Source organism: Lepidochelys kempii, chromosome 5 (assembly GCF_965140265.1).
Source record: "Lepidochelys kempii isolate rLepKem1 chromosome 5, rLepKem1.hap2, whole genome shotgun sequence".
Lineage (NCBI taxonomy): Eukaryota > Metazoa > Chordata > Testudines > Cheloniidae > Lepidochelys > Lepidochelys kempii.
The window spans coordinates 39,533,926-39,555,561 of record NC_133260.1 but is presented as its reverse complement, the minus strand read 5'-3'; the positions used below and the strand labels follow the sequence as shown (position 1 = coordinate 39,555,561).

At 40.6% G+C, this 21,636-nt stretch overlaps 1 protein-coding gene across 3 annotated transcripts in view; it reads right to left on the bottom strand.

Moving 5' to 3' along the window:
* The window catches only part of ZSWIM6 (zinc finger SWIM-type containing 6), a 164,300-nt gene that overhangs the window by 76,608 nt on the left and 66,056 nt on the right, over positions 1-21,636 (bottom strand). For all 3 annotated transcript variants that reach the window (XM_073344030.1, XM_073344031.1, XM_073344032.1), the window contains exon 2: positions 2,344-2,700. In XM_073344030.1, the coding sequence (XP_073200131.1) occupies positions 2,344-2,700 (357 nt within the window). The remainder of the gene's footprint in view (positions 1-2,343; positions 2,701-21,636) is intronic.

The following is a 21,636-nucleotide window of genomic DNA, read 5'->3' as shown; positions in this document are numbered from 1 at the left end:
CGTCAATACGGTTAGAACTCAAAACTAATTGTTTAATAGGTTTTGTGGAACAGGTTTTTATATTTTTCAAATAAAAAAATTGAGGAAACAACAATTAAAACTCTGGATTTGAGAGCACGTGCAGCTGGAATACTCTTTATTTGCTGTGTATTAGAAAGTTCTACTTTTTCTTAACAGAAACTTATACCCATTTTAACTTGGTAAATATCTTTTTTTTAAAAATCAAGGATATAGTTTTTGTTTTTCTGTTGGGTTTTTTTTTAAACCTTTTTCTGAGGTAGAGGTCCCTTTTCTTGTAAGCCATTCTTAACAGGTTGTAGTGGATCATTGGTTTGGTTTGGTTGGATTTGAAGTTGGATTTCCTACTTGTATATTCCTGCCACGGTTTGATTACTAGATAATTATATTGACAATTAAAATAGGCTTATTGCTACAGTTTTCAGGCAAATGTAATTGCAATGCACACAAGCTGACAAACATTTTAGTTTTATAGATGCTCTTAACCCATCCTACCCATACACTTAAATGAACACTTTCAAAAGCTTGTTTAGTGCTTTACAACTTTTGTTTTCTTTTATTTTTATTGTTTTGGTTTCAATATCAGTTTTAAAATAAACATTTTAAAAGGCATGTTAGAAGTTAAGTACTACCAATTGGAAGGGAGCCCCACTTCAAACTGAATAAAGTGGCTGGTTTTTCTAGGCCAATGTATCTAGGATTAGTATAATTACAGTTTTAATTTTGTATAGCATCCCAGCTCTCTCTACTCTAGCCTCATCCTCTGACCCCTGTACTGCTTTTGTTGTTACTGTGGAGCTTCTCCTCTTTGACATCTTAGCCTCATGGGACTTTAAGATGCTTGCTGCTCCTCTCCCAGCTGTCCTCTTACCTCTCTGACCTTTTTCCTCCTTTCAGCATCTCTCTCTTCCCCTCTTTTCTATCACTGTAGGCTATCCCACCAACCTCCATGTCACTCTGACCCACAACTTGGGCATTATTTTTCACTCTTCCAATCCCTTGCCCCACCCATTAATGCTATTTCCAAATCCTTCTGCTTCTTCCTCCTCATCTAATCAGTCCTTTATTTTCTCCACCTTCACAGCCAACTCTCTCATTTCAGGTTCTTATTATATTCCATCTTGATTAATCCTCTCCTCCGGCCTCCCCCCCCACACACACACACACACTGCCCTCCCGCAGCCCAGACAAAATGTTGCCACTAAACTCATCTTCCTCGATCATTTAACTTCTTTCTCCGAGTCCTTCCACTGGCTTCCCATCCAGTAGCCTATCAGATATAAGCTTCTGGTCAACACCATCAAAGCGCCACATATCACTCCCCCCACCCTAGTTATCCTGCATTGTCAAGTGTCATGTTGTCCCCGAATCTTTGCCACTCCACCATTGCTTCCAACTTCACCTTTCCATCTGATTCTCAAACAATCCTCTGTGCCTTCTATGTGGCTCCCATCTGGAAGGCCCTCCCATGTCCAGATTTTGGTCCACTTGAAAGATCCACTTGTGCTGTACTGCCTACAGTGAATCAAATTGACTTGTACATACAAATTGCATATTCTTATTCCTTACTCTGACATTTGTGTACTTGTTTGTCCTTGTATTGAAAGCTCCTATGAGCAGGGGCCAATCTTCGTAAATGTTTAGAAAGTCCCTACATACTGGGCACTATAGCAGAACAAAACCAAGTGGCACTTTAATGAACAAAGTAAGTCAAATATGCTTCCTCACCGAACAACTGAACCTAATGTTACTGCAATGGCTAGGCTAGAACAGTTTTTTGCCAATTGGCCTGATATTTTTAATACACTATCCTTTCTCATTTCCTCTCCTGACTCCAATGCAGAACAAAACCCAAACAAAAAGGTCCGCAGAAAACTTAATGTAATGAAAGAAAATTAAAAACAGATTTTATCTGTTTTTCTGCTTCTTTTAAAAGCGCCTTAGAAATGAAGCTATGGATAAGCAGAATTTCAAAGATGAACAGTAAAGAGAAACTATCAAAAACATAGTCAGTACATTTACTGCAAAATAGGTATTGTTAATAAGATGGCTGTAGAAAGAAGAGCAGAAACAAATATATTATTGTAATATGGCAGACTACATTGCTACATTAGTTATAAGATATTGCAATATAGATCATTCTTATTGCTTATACATGGTTTCTCTTGCAAACTAGCAGGTTTTTTTCAAGCCATCTTAAAGTAATGGTAGAATAATGATCCACATTTACATACCTTTTTTTGTACGGAGTTGAGAAAATAGATAAAGAAAAACAAACAACGGGTGAACAAAGGAAAGACAAGGAAAAGCAGTTGCTAAACTTACCATGGACTTGATTGATTTCTGAATTCTGAGAAAGAATTTCATCTGCTAATTTCTGAGCTGTTGGCAAAACTTCTGTGTGGTGCATTGTGATCAAATACTGTACAAACTTTTGTAGTTGGTCTCTGTTCATTTGAAAGAGTGTCTCTGAAATGGGAAGATGCAGTTTGACCTGATCTGGCTTGCGGATCCGGTATAAAGAGAGTGCCACAACGTGTGCACAGTAAAATATGTCCTTGTTTCCACAGCTACACGTCACTGAGGTAATCTTGCAACGATCAAAGCTGATAGCTACCTTGCAAACAGTTTCTGGCTCCGATTGCATTGCAGGATCTGTCACCGTGCCACTCAAGTGGAAACCTGTGCAAGAAAACAAGAGACCTTACATTATTCAGTAAAATGTTATAATCTCACTGTCAAGCATTTTTTCTTTTTAAATAAAGAAAAGCAATTATCTACTTTTGAGAAATGCAATGCATCTTTTTTTTTTTTTCTAAAAAAAAAGATCTAGCTTTCATGGCTACATATACAAAATACATTCTTTATTGTGTTCTAAATGCCTTTTTCATATCCAAGAAAGCCTACTGATGCAGTCAAAAAGCTTTTCAAGAAGCATTTCCCCCCCTTTGTATAAATGTTCATAAAAGCTTGGTAATCAACAAAATGTTCACTCTGGCAAAAGAAATATAGAAAGAAAGAGTTGAGCCTGATCACACCAGTGGCAAGCCTCCCCAGTAACCTTGAAAATTCTTACAACAGTAATTTTTTTAAACTCCACAGGTACAGACCGCATCTACTAGCAAGTTTTAACATTCTATTGGTAAGTGAGAGAGGTGCTCTCTGATTATATGGCGCACACGCTTTGTCATCAGAAACTCTTGAGTCCTAATTTCCGTTCTACCACCGACTTGCTATGCAAGTCACTTAACCTTTCTATCTTCATTTCATCATCAGTAAGCTGGAGTTAATGCTTACCCTCCCAGGGATGATGTGGTAAAATTAGTTAATGTTTGTACTGCACTTTGGAGATGGAAAGTTCTACAGTTACTAAAAATATATGAAAAGATATCCTTCTAATTCTGTACTAGAAATAACATTCTAATGCTTAGTAGTTTGCATTATGAACTCGCTTTCCTCTGTACTGTGGTGGAGGAAAGGGGCAAAGGAACGGGTCAGTCTTATATGGGGAAAAAAATTATCTGCTTCAATAGATATTTATAGCAAGTCCCCTCCACCCCCAAGTTGCCTGTTGCATCAGTATTCCATTATTACAAAGTACTTCTGTGAGTCGGTGCTCAACCCACCTTTGTTTTTCCCTCATGAAAACATGATTTTTAAATTTGTTACTATTTTATCTTCATGATTCCTTTATGCTGTACTTTAGTTTTTTTGTTTTGTTTATGACCATGGAAATGGATCTTACGTGCAACGAGCCAAATTCATCAACAGCGTAAGCAAAAGGTGTGACTCCATTATAGTGGAATGCACTCATTTATGTAAACGGTAAATTTGGCTCAGTAAATTTTCTCCAAGACTCTGGGATATATTGAATATCAAATGTCATATCAGCATGAGCACCAGAAAAAGTTGCTACCATACACATTTATTATAGCTGAGGAAGAATATCAAATACTCTTTAAAAACTGATTTCAAAACACTCTTCCTGAAATAAATATGGTTAGCAAAACTGCAGCACCAAAAGGGACACCAAGTCAGCTGGAAAAATCATGATGCTGGCCAACAACCTTGTGCCTACAGTTGTTATAAAAAACCCTTCAAATTACAAGAACTGAAAGATTAGAAGAAACACTCCCTATTTTTTCCATTTGTTTACACTGTACATTTGACATCACTTTGCATAGTCAGCATCACTGTTTGGGTTGCATTCAGTTCCATTATTCTGATACCTTCCTCAGCGTCACATTCACACTCTAACCCAGGCTTTCGAGAACGATGTTTGCCAGTTACAGCAATAGCAGAGCTGACACTGAAACTGAAGAGACAGTAAGCTAGAACACGCATGGAAAAGAAAGGGATGGGAGCAAGAGCAAGTCTCAAATATGTTGTGTTGTTGCTCTCAGATCCACCCAAAGCACTAAAATACAGAAAGAGCAGAAAACCCCTTAAAAAAAAAAAGTTAAGGATTTTTTTAAAAAAAAAAATATTCAGGACATACTACTTTAATGTAATGGTTAAACATTGGCCAGTTTCAAATACAGTATTTAAACAATGTGTTCCTTTACCACAAATGAATACAAATTAGATCAGTTGGCTCAGCTGCTTTTATAGAAAGATTCTTTTTTTATCAAGTTCCCTATCTACTTTGGAGTGATTTCCAGTCTTCATCTATGTACTTAGAAAATACCTAGAACTTGAATACTAATGGTGATGCAGATGAGGCTTAAGGGATACCAACCTACTCCTGCGGACATCAACTGCAAAACTCCCATCAATGTCAATAGGAATAAGATAAAAGGTCAAATGGTCTGCAGGGCTGTTTGGAAAAACTTGTGCTACAAATGACCTTGCCTAATGTTATCAGTTTGACTTAACATATAATTAAATCTCAAATTTAAATAGTTACTGTTTTTTTTGGGAAGATGAAGGTCTCTTGAGAAATATTTGGATTAAAAATAAAAAACAGTATTTTAAATTCCTACTCATGTTGGACAGACATAGAAAAGGCATTTTTTTTAGGACATCATAAATTTTTTTCCAGTAAAAGTCTGTAAATGCTAACATTAGTAATAAGATCCTGATCTGAGCAATACATTACACTTGTAGGACGACAGCGGGTTTAAACAAAAAAGACTATCACATTTTATTGCAGCCTAAAATACAGACGTTCCTAATTAGCCATGTCTTAACATACTAGTATTTAAGTTATGAAGCAGTATTTTGCCCTCTTTTCTCTTTGTACATTAAAGAACAAACGGAAGAAACTGAATATACATTGTCTAAAAAAGTTAACACACAGCAAGATCTATCTCAGAAGTACAGTTAGGCTGTAACAAATATATCAACTGTTGCTCTGTATTACCTTTTGAATGCGTCTCCCACAACAATGCAGATTAACAGTAAAATGGTTTTTCCGCTCCATTTTCCTCTCCTATGCAGGTTCACCCTTTTAAAACTAGCCTTTCAATATCCTACTAAAATCTAATTGACAGTTTGTAGCAGAAGTAAACAGACTTCCTTTCTCTACAAGCATAGCAAGAGCTACTACAGCTTTTCATTTGCAGTAATTTATCACCAGACAGGCAGAGAGATGTCCATACTCCTTGGAGAAGACCAAGGAACAGTTACTCCCAGTGGAACTCAAAGATATTGACATTTCACCTCCTGCTGAGCCCCAGATGAAAGGAAAGCCTCCACTGCTACAAACCTGTCATACTTCTTCACAGCACTTCCTTCTGAAGTTGCAATTTGAATCTTCTCTTTAAAAAACAAAAAATCATATCTTCCCTGATGTTAAATGTTTATTTACATCTATTTAGAAAATACAATACAGAAACTATAATAGTATCATTGATATTTGTTACCTCATTTGTCAACCTGTTGACAAAAGGGTTTGAAGCAAAGAAGTCTACATTCATTGCACATAAACTATTTATTAGAGAAAGTATGTTTCACCTTTTCCTTTCAGCAGCTGCAATTAATTGTTTAAATATCTTTAACAATAGCATAGGACCAACAGTTAAAGCCATCCTGACGTTCTGCAATCTGCAAGAGTCTTGTGTTTTTGAAAAGTGTGCCTAGGAAGTCAGTTAAAACATCTGATACATGTGAAATGTGGCTCATTTGCTATGTAATTTCACTTCTGTTTAAACATTCATTCAAAGACAAACAAGGAGCTATTTGACTGCAGAAAAACAGTGATATTAAATAACTGAAGTTTTCAGGTGCTATATTTCTAAAAGAGAAATGTGCCCTGAAGGGCCATTAGTATGAAAATTTGAAGCAATCACTGCAAAATGATTTTGTATCTTTCAGCAGCCAAATTATAACTGTTAGTATCAGATACTCTTACCTAACACATCCTTATAAAACAGAGTAGGGTAGTAAACACTGAGTTTCAAATGATGCTTCACTCCAAACTAAAAATTTGGAAATAATTTCCACTGCCATATTATACTGAAGGATCCTCTGATGTTCTCAAATTTGATATTCTGTGTTTATGAAAATAAATCTGAAGAAAAAAATAAAAGTATGTTCAAGTTTATGATGGGTTTTACCTTTCTGTTGCTCAAGGATACAGTGGGATTGTAAATAAAGGCAGGGAGAAGGGGAAGGAATTTGGTGCAGTTGTATTTATTTATTTTAAAATCTAATTAATTTAGAATTTAAAACTTTGAAAATTCTACGTGCACAATGCACTAGAGCTCAGCACTGCAATGATCATAAAATGGTACCAGTCCAGACAAAAAAAGAAAAAAAATCCAAAATTAGAAGCCTGTTCCAAGTGGACAAAGATACTCTAACTGATGACATATCACTGGTTATTTAACTTTTGAGCCCCATAGTCACATTTATTTATAAATGACATATGCTAAAATATCACAATTTTAAGTATACTTTCCCTTTAAAAACATGTCTAGTTTAAACCCCGTTTTCGGAGAGGAGAGCTACTCTTTAAATCCCAATTATAAGAAAAAAAAACTACACCTGAATTATACAAATTAAAAATACATCTTTACAATCCAGAATTTTGATGGCATAAACCATTCTAAGCTACACTTGCCTGGTTTATACAGTTACCAGAAACCTTTGATTAAAACACAACCACTGGGTGTAGTTTGTTCTTTCCAGAAAATATAAGAATGTCAGAACTGAATTACAGAAATATCCTAAAGATTAAAAAGTGATTTTGAATAGCTTGCTGTAATGTGTCTCTAGAGCAGGGGTCGGCAACGTACGGCACACGTGCCAAAGACAGCACGCGAGCTGATTTTTAATGGCACGCTGCTGCCTGCCGGGTCCCAGCTACCGGCCCCGCTCAGCCTGCTGCTGAACCCAGGCCGGGACCCCGGCAGACAGCAGCGTACCATTAAAAATCCTGCCCACGCCGGCCAGCTCTTCTCCACCCCCATCCCATGGGGGCAGGGTGAAGAAGCTGGGTCCTGCCAGCTGCTGCTGCAGAGCAGGCAAGCTCCCCCCGTCCCCCACCTCTTCCCCCAGCATGCTGCGTTCCTGCCCCCCCTCCTCTTCCTCCCTACTGCCGATCAGCTGATGGCCCTTGTGAGGGAGGGGGAAAGCGGAGCCGCAGCGCGCGCTGCTCCAGGAAGGAGGCAGAGAAGAGGTGGGGACAGGGGGGTAGAATCAGGGCATATCCCCTCCAGCTCCCTGCCATGAGCCGCTCAAGGCAGGGGACTGGGAGCACCCCCACGACCCCAGCCCACACCCCCAGCCCTGACCCCTGCACTCCCCACACACCCAGCCCTCTGCCTCCCCCCATGACCGCCCTGACTCCAGCACCCCCCCACACACATACCCAGCCCCCACACACATTCCCACCTGCACCCCTTGCACCAAATGGGAGCTGCCCAGGTAAGCACGCCATACCCAAACCTCCTGCCCCAACTCTGAGCCCCCTCCCTCATTCTAGCTCCTGGCCAGACCCTACACCCCAACCTGCTCCTTCACCCCCAGCCCTGTGCTCAGTGCACTCCCACCCTCATCTCAGTGCAGAGAGAGGAAGAGAATGGGCTAGAACCAGGGAGAAGGTAGGTACTCACTCTGTGTGGGCACGGCCAGGATCCCAGACCGGCAGCGGGCTGAGCAGCGCCGGCAGCCGGGACCCTGGCTGGCAGGAGCCAGCGGACAGAACCCCAGACGGGCAGCGGGCTGAGCTGCTGTTCTGGGGTCCCAGCCGCTGGCCCCCCTCAGCCCACTGCCGGTCCGCGGTTCTGGCTGCTGGCCCCTTGCCAGCCGGGGTCCCGGCCACAGGCCCTGCTCAGCCTGCTGCCAGCCTAGGTGAACGGAACCCCGGGCTGGCGGCGTAAGATCAGCATTTTAATTTAATTTTAAATGAAGCTTCTTAAACATTTTGAAAACCTTGTTTACTCTACATACGACAATAGCTTAGTTATATAATATATAGACAGAGAGAGACCTTCTAAAAAACATTAAAATGTATTACTGGCACGCGAAACCTTAAAATTAAAGTGAATAAATGAAGACTCAGAACACCACTTCTGAAAGGTTGCCGACTCCTGCTCTAGAGAACACTATCACACTGCACCCAATATGCATTCATGATCTTAAAACTGAAATGAAGTGTACCATTTGGACAACACAGCTTTTTCTTAAAATTGATCGGTTAACCCCCTAAATGTTTCCAAGTGGCAAACAAGGATTACCTATATGGCTCCCATAAAGGTAAACAGAAGATGTGTGGCTAAATCCCTGCACACAGTTCTGAAGATGAATGAGATGGTAAGGGAGAGGGACAGTAGATGTGCACTGCAGTTACTTATTATGGCCCTTCTTCTTGGGAGAAAAAGTAACAGCAAAGGCAAGGAAGAATTTAAATGAGCCTGAGCTGAGAAATAGGGATTTTCTCTGGAGAGCCCACTGTGGAGAATCCTCTCTTACACAATTTTACAGTGGGCTTATCAGAATCATACCATCCATCTCGAATGATCATTTAAAATGGAATTAGCAGACTGGTCTGCCAGATAAGACATGAACACTGTATCTCTTGGCACATTCATTACTATTGTGTGGACTAAAAGCACGTGACAAGCAAGCTTTTGCTTCACCACCCCTCTCAAGCCACTACAAATCCTTATGGAAAATAGTTCTTGAGTGTTTCCTTTATCCATTTTTCAAAGCTCAGTAGCTGACTGGTTGTTATTTTTTCCAGGGCAAGCAAGAGTTTAGACCATATTCACCATCTGTCCAATTTACTCTTTTAAGGTGGAAATGGCTTTAAATTAAAGAGTATAAAGACATTTCCTAAACTAAATTTTGTGTTAACTTTAATATATCCTTGTCATAAATATAAAGGGAAGGGTAAACCCCTTTAAAATCCCTCCTGGACAGAGAAAAAACCCTTTCACCTATAAAGGGTTAAGAAGCTAGGATAAGCTCGCTGGCACCTGACCAAAATGACCAATGAGGAGACAAGATACTTTCAAAGCTGGAGGGGAGGGAGAAACAGAGGTTCTCTGTCTGTGTGAGGCTTTTGCTGGGAACAGAAAAGGAATGGAGTCTTAGAACTTAGTAAGTAATCTAGTTAGATATGCATTAGGCTCTGTTTTGTTTAAATGGCTGACAAAATAAGCTGTGCTGAATGGAATGTATATTCCTCTTTTTGAGTCTTTTTGTAACTTAAGGTTTTGCTTAGAGGGATTCTCTATGTTTTGAATCTGATTAACCTGTAAGGTATTTATCATCCTGATTTTACAGAGGTGATTCTTTTACTTTTTCTTCAATTAAAATTCTTCTTTTAAGAACCTGATTGCTTCTTCATTGTTCTTAAGATCCAAGGGTTTGGGTCTGTGTTCACCTATGCAAATTGGTGAGGATTTTTTATCAAGCCTTACCCAGGAAAGGGGGGTGTAGGGTTTGGGAGGATTTTTTTTTTTGGAGGGGGGGTGGGGAGGGGGGAGAGATGTTTCCAAGCAGGCTCTTTCCCGGTTATATATTTGTTAGACGCTTGGTGGTGGCAGCAATAAAGTCCAAGGGCAAAAGGTAAAATAGTTTGTACCTTGGGGAAGTTTTAACCTAAGCTGTTAAAAATAAGCTTAGGGGGTTTTCATCAGGTCCCCACATCTGTACCCTAGAGTTCAGAGTGGGGAAGGAACCTTGACAACCCTAAAAGAAACAAAGTTAATTTTCAAGTTAAAGACTTGTATGCCAACACTCCACCTGGAGCTAATTTAAATTGACAATTTATAAACCAAAGAAAGTTGTGGTTTAAAATGGAAACTACTTATAGTCATTGTATCTTGAAAATGCCTGTAGAAAGGTAACTTGGAGAGAAAGAAAGGTTAAGCAGCAGTACACAAGGTGTTTGTTATATGTTACAAATATTCAGTTTGGGGTAGTTTATGTCTTGAACGTACGTATCGTCTAGAGTAAGTTTTGCACCATTACTGAACTGCACCCAACACACACTAAAGATGGAGTTTTGCCACAGAAAATAGTTATGATTTAACATGTTGAGAATTTTTACATACCAGGAAGAGGGTGGATTAGAACAATAGATAGCACCACACACACACACACACACTTCACTGACAGCTTGAAAGTTCATCACTTTTTTGGAAGTGAGCATGGCAGCTCAGCAACAACATTAAACACAACGACTACATCAGTGGACCTTAAGCAATCATCATACCCCAGCATCATGAGGTTTTCCCACCTCATATAGAAGGCCAGGTGTATGCAAAATTTGGCTGGTGACTAAATTTTTACCAAGACTTTCCTCAAAGTCTGTCCTCTCAGACCTCCAGGCCTGAGAATTGTACAGCTGCCTACATGCATTACAGGGGCTCTCTCTAAAACACAGTGATGTTTTAACTCTGATTATAGCATTTCCTTTGTTTAAAAAAAGTGACCCTGGTTTACAGAGCAAGTGTCTGATTTTTGTTACTTGCAATGAAACTCAGAATAAAACCTTTTTTATTTTTAAATAACAGCACACTAAAGGCTTGCCTTTAATAAAAGGCAGTTTGCCATGACTTTTCAAATGACTTTACTAAAAGCTATTGATAAAATTTTAGCCCAACATCCAAAAACAATTATTTCTAGACTAAGTTAAAATGCTGTTTTCTACAGATGTGCACACACAAGATTTGTCAGTGCTCTAAATTCTCACATCCAATAGGGCTGTTGCATTCTTCTTAGAACTACACCTTGTGTGTATGATCTTGTATGTATCAGCTTCCAAGTTCCACTCCTTATCTTCTGGGCAAAAAGTATGACTTTTGTATCACTCCCACATCAGCCATGGTGGTCACCACTGATCAAGGAGAGCAGATTACTCAATACTGTTCTCAGCCTAGAGAACAAGAGACTTAGGCCTAATCTACACTACCAAGTTAGGTCAATGTAAGTTGCCTTCCATTGATCTATTTGTACATGTGTCTACACTCAAATTTGTCTCCAGCTGAGCACCCCATTACAGTGACGCAGCAAAGCCACTTCTCCAAAAGGTATTGAGCCACAGTCGACTTACTGACGTCAATGCAGTGTGAATATAGACCTATGTCATCCCTAACAGTCCTCCAACAGCTGTCCCACCATGTCCCATTCCCTATAACAGGGACTGCTCTGGTCACAACTGTGAACTCCACTGCCCAGGGGTTACAGCAAGGGAAGCCATTTTCGCCTTTAAAAAAATCTCCACATATTTTTGTAATGTCTCTTCCTGATTGCCCACTGTGACAAGCACACCAAGGAGCTCTCTCTGGTCGTGTGCAACTGCCCAACTGGCAATGTTGGCACCAAGCACTAAACGTGCTCCTGTCTTGAGCGGACAGGACATACTGGACCACCTGAGCCTGCAGGAAGAAGAGATTGTGCAGGCACAATTACAGACCAGCCATTGAAATGTGACCATCTACAAAAAGACTACATGGAGGATGCATGTAAAGGGGTATGACAGGGATCAGCAGCAGTGCCATGTGAAAACGAAGGAACTGCAGTAGGCATACCACAAGGGCCAACAAATTGATCTGGTGCTGAGCCACAGGCTTTTACAAGCTTCATGCCATACTTGGTAGAGACCCCATTAGCACCCCACAGACCATTGTGGATACCTCAGAAGAGGTAAGAGAGAGCCCTGCCATGGACAGCAGGGTAGAGGGGGAAGGATGTGGTGGGGGATCCAGCTATACCATGAGCCAGGACCTGTTCGAGCCTCTGTCACAGAATATCCAGTTCTGCCAGTCAAACACAGATGAGTCCAGTGAAAAGGAAGAAGCCCTGGGTAAGCGCATGCAAGCATTTTTCCCTAGTGTTCAAATTTAAAGACGGTGCCTGGCCCATCCCCAAGTTAACAAGACACAGGTATTGACTTTGTTGTTTTACGCCTACAAGAAGAGGTAGAAGTATAATAAAGAGAGATGAAGTTGGTATCTGCTGGGGGGGGGGGGAGCAGGGGAAAGGGGAGGGCACACAGTGTACTTTGCTTTTCTACATAGGGACGTCCCTTGTATCCTCTTAGATCTCAATGAAACTTTCATGGAGATACTCTGCAATTCTGTCCCCAAGTTTTCTAGGAATGGCTGCCTGATTTCTTCATCCGTGGTAGGACACTTCCCCATGCCACTCCGCAATGGGTTCGGCTGGCACCACTGCAGTAAACAAGATAGCACCAAATTGGGCCCAGATGGCTTTGGGACACCAGTAGCAGACATGCTCTCTGTGCCTTTGTGGCCCTCAGGAGTGAGATATCAGCTAAACCCACCACTACCCATGATACATAGTACAATATTCAGTGCCACTGCTCTATATCTTTGCCCACGGAACAGGGACTGAAATTTTATTGTTTTATGCAACTGAAATTTCTTCCATCTCTTGCCCCTGGTAGGCCATACTCACCATGGCTGGAGCTGGGAAGTGGAGCTGTGGAGAGGTGCTCCAAAGCTGAAGAGCAAATAAGTTTGTCTCATTAAAAGTTTTTATGGGAATAAGAGAAGAGTGTTTTGCAACTTGTCTTTCCCTTCCCATTGTGACTGTAAATCCAATGATAGTTGCCTGTGTTTTTAATCAGAGATGCCCCGTCCACACCTGCAGAACAGCTAACCCTGATGAGGAGGAGAAAGAAAAGGACTATGGAGGGGATGCTCAACATACTGATACTCAAAGGAAACTGTACTTGTAAATGTCCGGCAAGTACCACATAATACACAGCTTCAGGAAAATATCTGGTCATATTTATAAATTCACATCAAGCACTATCCAATTCCGAGCAGCACCTAAAGCTCCAGGCCCAGATAATAGTCCAGCACAGAACATAACCGTGACAAACCACTACAGTACTCTTCAAAGCCTCCCGCAAGTGAGAAACTTCACATTGGGCTCTTATTTTGCCCCTTGTGTCTGGCAGTCCAAAACTCAGACAACAGTTGCTCCACCTCCACCCTAGTGGCAGCTTTTTCCCGTTTGCCTCACAGATATTATGCAGGACACACAAGTAGCTAAAAGCATTGAGATACTTTTCTCACGGAGATCCAATCTTATTAGTAAACACCACCAGCATCCCTTCAATCTACTGAAGTACGTTCAACTTCATTCTGCTTCTGCTGAGATGGTAGCTGAATCTTTCGTTGGTGCTGTTGAGGTGGCCAGCACAGGGCTTCATGAGCTATGGGAACAAGGAACAGGTTGGGTCCCACAGAATCACTATTAGCATTTCAATGTCACCAGTGATAATCTTCCAGTCAAGAAAGAATGTCCCTGCTTGCAGCTTTCTGAACAGTCCTGTGTTCTTAAAAATGGAAGCGTCAGGCACCTTCCCTGAACAGCCCACGCTTATCATTGAAGCATCCCTGGTGATTCATCAACACTTGCATAACAATAGAAAAGTAGCACTTTCAGGTGATATATTCTGTTATAAGGTGGGCTGGTGTTGAAATAGGGATGTGCATGCTGTCTATCAACCCACTATTGTTCAGGAACTGCATTGCTGCAAAATTCCATTCACTGTGTCCTGAACATTGCAGGAGACCATGAATGACCCTATACATTTACATGACAATGGCCCCCAACATGGATTTTCCAACACCAAAATGATTTCCCACTGACTGGAAGCAATCCAGCACTGCAAGCTTTCAGAGCATGATAGCCACTCACTTCTCCACTCTCAGTGCAACTCTCATTCTGATGTCCCTGCCCTGAGGGCTGGGGTGAGGTTGACACAGAGATCTAGGAATGTGGCCTTTTACATCCAGAAGTTCTGCAGCCACTTCTCGGCACTTCACTGTCTGTAGGTGCTCCATAAATGTCACCAACTACCTTGAATTGTTTTTCCTCTATCTCCCTTAGCAATCTGTCCTCAAACAAAGAGTCACATCCCCTGTTATTACAGTTCTTCCTGTGTGTCTGCAAATACAGGAGAAGCATGTGTTTTATACTTGCAATGGTCATGAAAATCGTGCAAAGCTTTGTAGGCTCCAGGCTTCTGTTAGAGGTGGCAGACCAAAAAAAGTGCCATGCAAGTTTGTGAGTCATTTCTACCCCACAACACACAGCTAAAATTTCCCAAAAGGAATTGTGTTGGACAGCCACACGGGGCATACTGGGATACCTACCCATGGTGCACTGCACTTTACACTGACACAAGCACTCCTGGCAAGTATGCACAGGGCTGAGACAAACTGCGAAGTACGCATGCACTCAAGCGATATGCTAACCACAGTGGCCGTATGCCCACATAACTTTGTCAACTGAAGTTTGTAGCGTAGATGTGGCCTTAAGTTTTATGGCATAGCGATGTCAATGTGAGCTGTGACGATTTTTTTAAACTGACATTGTCATGCCAGTAAAAACCTTAGGGCATGGCTACACTGGAAACTTCAAAACGCTCCTGCGGGAGCGCTCCTGCGGCAGCGTTTTGAAGTGTGAGTGTGGTCACGCGCGAGAGCGCTGGAACAGAGCTCTGCCAGCGCTCCTGGTCATCCACCTCCACGAGGGGATCGGCTCCGAGCACTGGGAGAGCGGCTCCCAGTGCTCGGAGCCTGCTTACACTAATGCTTTAAAGCGCTCTGACTTGCTGCGCTCAGGGAGGTGATTTTTCACCCCCCTGAACCAGCAAGTTAGAGCGCTCTAAAATGCAAGTGTAGCCAAGCCCATAGAGTAGATGCAGTTAGATCAGTATAGCTTATATCTCTTCGGCAAACAGGAATAAACTATAAGCAGTAGAAGCAGTTTTATACTGTGTCTACATGAGGTGGGGTTTGCCAGCAAAGTTAAAGCAGCAAAACTTTCAAGTACAGACAAGGCCTAAGTATGGAAGTCAAACCTTAGTTTTCTGGATGGCAGTACAAATCATCATCTCTAGCTCTCCAGACTGGTTCCTTGGTAAAGGTTTTTTGTTGTTGTTGTTTTTTACATGGGATCAGGTAAAACTAATGTTGCATACTTAAAAACCACACTGGATTGCACATCTTATAATAAACTATAAAAACCAAACAAAGGAGAAAACTTTGTTTGGAGATATACCTGCCAATGAACAATATTTTGGTTTTTTTTTTTTGCTTCCCTCATCATAACCTAAGAATAAAGTGGTTTGGTCATCTCTTGCCTCTTAGTTTTCACATCACACATAACACATTTGTAAAATGCCAATAACTGCCACAGCAACCCTTTGCAATATCACAAATAGGGGACTATGACTACAAGTGCAGAAAAGGCAGCATGATCAAGTGAACGCAAACTAAAAATCTTGCTTTCATTAAAATATCCTTAAAGTAACATGACAAGGGAAAAAACAAAGATAGTGTTGTTAAATAAAGGATAAATTTTCACCACTGTCAGCACCCCTAAATATCTTAGAAAATGGCTTGCCTGACAAACAGACAACATGGGCACTATTTTTAGAAAAGTTGCTGTTTACTTTCTTAATAACTGAAAACATTCTCCCTATTTCAGATCTATGAGTTACAGTTATATTTAACAGGTAATCTTACTTTTTTGAAGTGAAGAGCCAGTGGGTCTGCAGCCCAATTTCAGACACAAGTAAATACCCCCTAACCAAGCAACTAATCACCTCTCCCTCTATGAAAAGCCAAATTTTAAGCTGAAATGTGAACAGGAACAACAAAAGTAATAACTGGTTTTTAGAGAGAGAAAAGGTCTGAAGACTGATTTCAGCTACTAAATGGATCTGACAGTTTTAAGAAAAAAAAATAATCAGTAGGGTGGATTTCTCTCAACTACTTTTAAAAGGCGCCGTATCACTGAAGACCAGTATTTGACAGTAATCTTGGGTGTGTCTTGTTTCTGAGGCAAAAGGAGCTTATGAATATTATGAAAGAAACACACACTAATCTTGAAGAGGCAAAGGAAGTGATGCAAAGGAGGGAAACCCTCAGAAATAATTTTCTGATTGACTCTCAGAATGGTCTCAGCTTTGAATGTCTCCCATTCTCTTGATGAAGGGCCTGATTCATCTCTCACTGAGGTGGGGTGGGGGTGGGGGGAAGAGGGAGAGTAATAGTAAAATACCGGCATTAATATTTTGCTGAGCAATAAAGGTATTTAGGCTAATCCAACCACAAGTAACCCTTTGCTATTACAGGAAGTCAAGATGGTGTTCTTAAGAAAAATAATTATTTAGCACAAAATTTTCCCTACTAGCGTAAGTATGCACAATACTAATATTGTTAAAAACACTGACCTTCCGTCAGGAAATCTGCTATAGCCTGTTTAAAAGCAAACAGCCATTCCCATTCCAATTCCTAATAATGACATTTTCCCCTAGCTAAAATCAATGGTGTGCTTATGACTGATGAAAAATGGTATTCAGCAGCTCCTGGAAAAAAGGAGGCACCCCAGAGATCTTCCAAATGTTGCTGTATTTCCACCCTTCTCTTCTGCATACCTATCTTTATAGAACCACCCAGGCCATTTGTTATAAGTCTTTTCAGGTTTGTCAAATAATTGAAAGTTAATGTTTTTCTTTTTGTTTAGAGCAAGTTATTCATTTACAGCATGTTGTCCACGCAATAGCTAGAATATACACTGAATTCCTGTTTAAGTTATATAACAGACTCAAGATGGATGGAGGAGGAGGAAAGAGATATTTTTAAAATGTTACTATAGTAAGCTCATTGTGATAGACTTGGAGTTTATGGATGGGTTCAATATGGGATGTAAGTTTCTACAGCAGAGATGCTTACTGTAACTTCCTCAGGTCATTATGCATTACAACAGATTCCAGAAAAAAATAAGGAAGAACTATGTAAGCTTTCCTGACAAAGCAGTTCAGAAAAGATCACTAAACACCAAAGCATTGAAAGAGCAGCCAGATAAAAATCTGTCAAAACTCAACATCACAGCTGAGTCAGTACAGGACAGCTGTTGCAAACACTTTGCAGAAGGGCAGTGTCTTTCTAGCTGTAGAATGCCTAGCACAATGGGGCCCCAATCCTGACTGAAATATCTAGGCCCCACCGTAATGTAAACAAATAAATTGTAAGGACGCATGCAAAGGTCATTTATAGCACAAACCAGAGTGACAGCACTAGCATACAACATTAACCCACACAACAGCAGCTAGTTTTCACAAAATGTGCCCACAATCTCTTGCTGCTCAACAGAAGTGTTTCCATATTGTATAAAACAAAAACAAACAAACAAAGTCTCTTCCTGGTATTTAATATCAAGAAGATCACTAAAACTCTGGATTTTAAAACCCACACCAAAAATGGTAATGGAAACCCAAGTCTGATTCTAGCTCCTGCAGTAGATCTTATTGTAAACTATATACTTTAAGATGTAGACCTTTAGGGATCTATGAGAAGTCAAAACCAAACTAATACCAGCTGCTACTGCTGAACTGCACTTAAAATACAAATGCTGAAGTGTAGCAAAGTTTTAAGAGCAATTTCTTGTGTTTACCACACCCATAATTTCCTGACAGCCTGGGGACCTCGGAGCCCAATCCACAAAGAGGACAACAGTATTTCCCTCTGAACAAAGTACTCTGACATTTGTGCCACTACTCCCTAAATATAAGCCTCTCAAAACATCCCTGCCATTCGACCATGCTGGCACACTACCAGTCACAACCCAAGAGTGCTCCTTAGACGCTTCAGAAGGGATTTAAGAAGTTTAATTCAAAAAAAGGTAAACAGGAGCCAGCCGCCTGGCACTCAGGTTACTGTCAATGGCTTTGTTCCACAACTAACTACTCTTCTAAAATAATCATCAGGCATTCACAGGCCTTGAAGGAGTTGACATACCAGAGCTGTCTGCCCAGTGCCAAGAAACCTGGAGCAATGTACACCCTCTACTTTAGGGTATCCCAAACCTTAACTGCTAATGGGGAGAGGGCAGGGGGTAGCCATATTCATAATCAAGGGCAAGTGATTTGCCCATGTTGACCCAGAATTAGTGGCCCATTTGACATTTTTTAAAACCTATTAAGCAAATTTAAGTGTCCTGGGAGATGCAGTGTCTGCTATACATCTCCACAACCACAGCGGACAACGGTAGCTACATACCAGCCTGCTTTCCTTGTAAGAAATGACCCAAAATCCAAACCTGAAGTGCAGACTGTTTAAGTGGGAACAGTTAAGAAATCCCAGTTCCACAAAGAGAAGAAAGCCAAAACACAGACACTTTGCAAAAGTTTCCTGTTCAGAACAAGAAAGTTTCAGGTCTATTCTATTCAGGTTCTTATACACAATCCACAGTCACAGTACCTGAATGTCTAACATGCTATGCTGGCTAAACACCCCTTTGCTCACAGGCTGGTTGAGGGTTCCTGCAATAAAATGCAAGGTATTGTTCACTCATTGGTGCACCACGCGAGGAAATCTAAACTCTCTGTAGACTGTGGCACAGCAAGAGCAGGACCCTGTAAAAGAAGAGTTTAAAACACTGGGGGGGAGGAGGAGGGGGAAGAGAAGAGAGAGGGATAAAAAATTACTGGGAAATTAAACCAAAAAAGCAGCTTAAAAAAGTAGAACAAAGTATGCATCTAAAAGGAAACTAGAAGTGAACCAAGGAACATTCCAAGTTTTCAGAGGAAAAAAAAAAGTCTACAATCATCAACTGGTTTGCTTTAAAAAAGTATTTATATAGACTTAAAAACTGAATGTGAAGGTGTGGGAATATTCCTCTAACAGGAAAATTAGATCAAAGATCTTTTCTCCACTGCCATGATGCTGAGTAGCACATCCTCGGAGTTTTAAGAATAAACAGTATGCCGCAGATTCAGTATAGTTATTGTGGATCTGACTGAAAAACAGTTTAAAACAGGATACAATCAGAATAGGGACAGTGGAATTTTTCATTAAATTGATGTCAGCTGTATCATGCTGTGTTCTCATAATGAACTTCAACAGCCAGGTTTAGACAAGTTTAAAATGAAATACTGTTTAGTCTTGTATAACAACATCTCAGAGGTTCAATGGAGGTTCGAATTCTATTCGAGCCAAGATTACAGCAAAATAACCTCAGAACAGTGTAGAAAACTATCTTTCATTGGTAGGCAAATGGAGTAGGGGTGACCTAATACAGTAGGGTCATTCTCCGTAATTTCATCATAGACTACTAGTTAGAGAATTGAAAATCAGGCCCTTAAAAATTTAGAGATGTCAACACCACAACTCCTCCATTGATTTCAGTAGGTAGTTGTAATGCTCAGTACTTCTGAAAAATCAGGCCCCTAAACAGAGAGGTCTTCCTCCCCTTGAGCCACTTCTCTTGATTTCACTGTATTTTTTTTATTCTGAAAGGGTACTTTTGTCTTCAAGGTATCACCTAAAAGAACAAAAAAAGGCTCCAGTCCCCTTTTGGAAATCTTCCCATTTAATTTCACTCTACCAGCATAAGTCAGAGGAAAGATCTGGGCCCCATGCCAAAGAGTTTTCAGTTTTTCATGCAAAAATCATCCAACAAAAATCACTTTCTTCCAATAGGAGGCAAAAGATTGTGTATCTTAGATTGGACTAATACAGAGAGCCAAGAAGTTCTGTGACTGCAATATGATCTTTTACCTGCTGAAAAAGAGTTTAAATTGATTGTATACCATAACAAGGTAGTTCAGGCTACATGTATCAAGACTTGTAGGGTACAGTACTTTATCGTCCTGCCTTTCCCATACATGCAGCCAAACAGGAGACTTCCACAGATAATGTATGTGGGAGTTACCAGGAGCTACAAACACTACCAACTACTTCATTTATTCACTTTTCCTCCTTGCAACCACAATGTTTTGATACAGAACTGACAGATGTCCTATAGCGTCTGCTGTACATCTTCTTCCTCCAGCCAAGTCTCAGCAGTCCAGATTTGTGGAAGTGGTGTTCCAGAAGGACCTGTTCCTCACATGGACTGCAACAGTTTCAACTGGGTAACTTACCTATACACATATTTGAACTCTCCATCTACCCATCTAAAAATATTTCTAAACAAAAAAAAAAAAAAAAATACACAGACAGGAAATATGGGAACATCAGAAGCCTCTCAACACCTTACTTATTCACAAGGAAAACCCTGTTTTTTCCTCATCTTAGTGATAGGGAAGTCCATGAAAAATATGCATGTAAATGTCAGATTTACCTGCTAGCCAAGTCTCCCCATACGTATGACAGAGCAGCCTGTAATGGAGGATCGGACACTGAATAAGGGATAAGAAAAGCTTACCCATTTTTCAGTACACTTTCTCTTTACAGAGCAAGACATCCATCTACCACCTTCTCCCTCCTGCAGCATACAAGCCAAACGCTGGCTTGTCCCTTTATAAGAAAAATTTCTCAATCCGAATACAAAGTAACAGATGAGCAAACCTCTCATGAGGTTACCCCAAGAGTTCTGAAATGTTCCTCCATTAAAAACACATCTCCACATATCCTGCTGGTTTCGGTTGCTCATATGCTCTCCCTCTCCTCATTCCCCTTCAGCCTCTCATGGACTATAAAACTGAAATTAGCTATTCATTACATGTGAAGGAGCTTCACATAGAGCAGCACCCTGCTGAGAGAGACTGCTACTTTACATGTCAATTTCAGAATGAAAGCATCTGCTACCTTACTAATATGTATATTTAATGCTGCTGCATAATGTGCAGAATTATATGCTGTTCATTGCCTGTTTGTTCTGATATTATGTACTCTTAAGTAGCATTATTCTAAATTATTCCCTTTGAAAAACATTGTACATTTTATTAGGACTCCTCCCAAGTGTTCTTTGTAATAGATTCCCCAAATGAGTGGCTTGCAGACTATTTCAGTCCAAAAAACATGACTCAGGGTGAGGTAACCGAATGTGACAAGTTTCTGGCCTGCAACTGCTAATGTAATTTATTTTGTATTCTAAGTCTCACTTTCTTATGTATAGTTTTTTTACTTTTTTAAACGAAGGGACACAAGGAATTATGTCTCAACAGTTATTGGTAAACCTACCCTAAAGTTGTTCTTGTCCCTGGAAATATGAATATAGCATACTCCCTATTATCTGGATAGCACGGGCACATGGATTTTATTCAGATAATTGGGAGGTCACATAATCAAGAGGGCAAAAGCCATTCAGCAGCAAGGCGGCCTCCCTCGCAATGGGGGAGTCGTCCTCCTCTTCACAGTCCGCACTGGGAGCATCTGCTCTGCCCCGCTCACT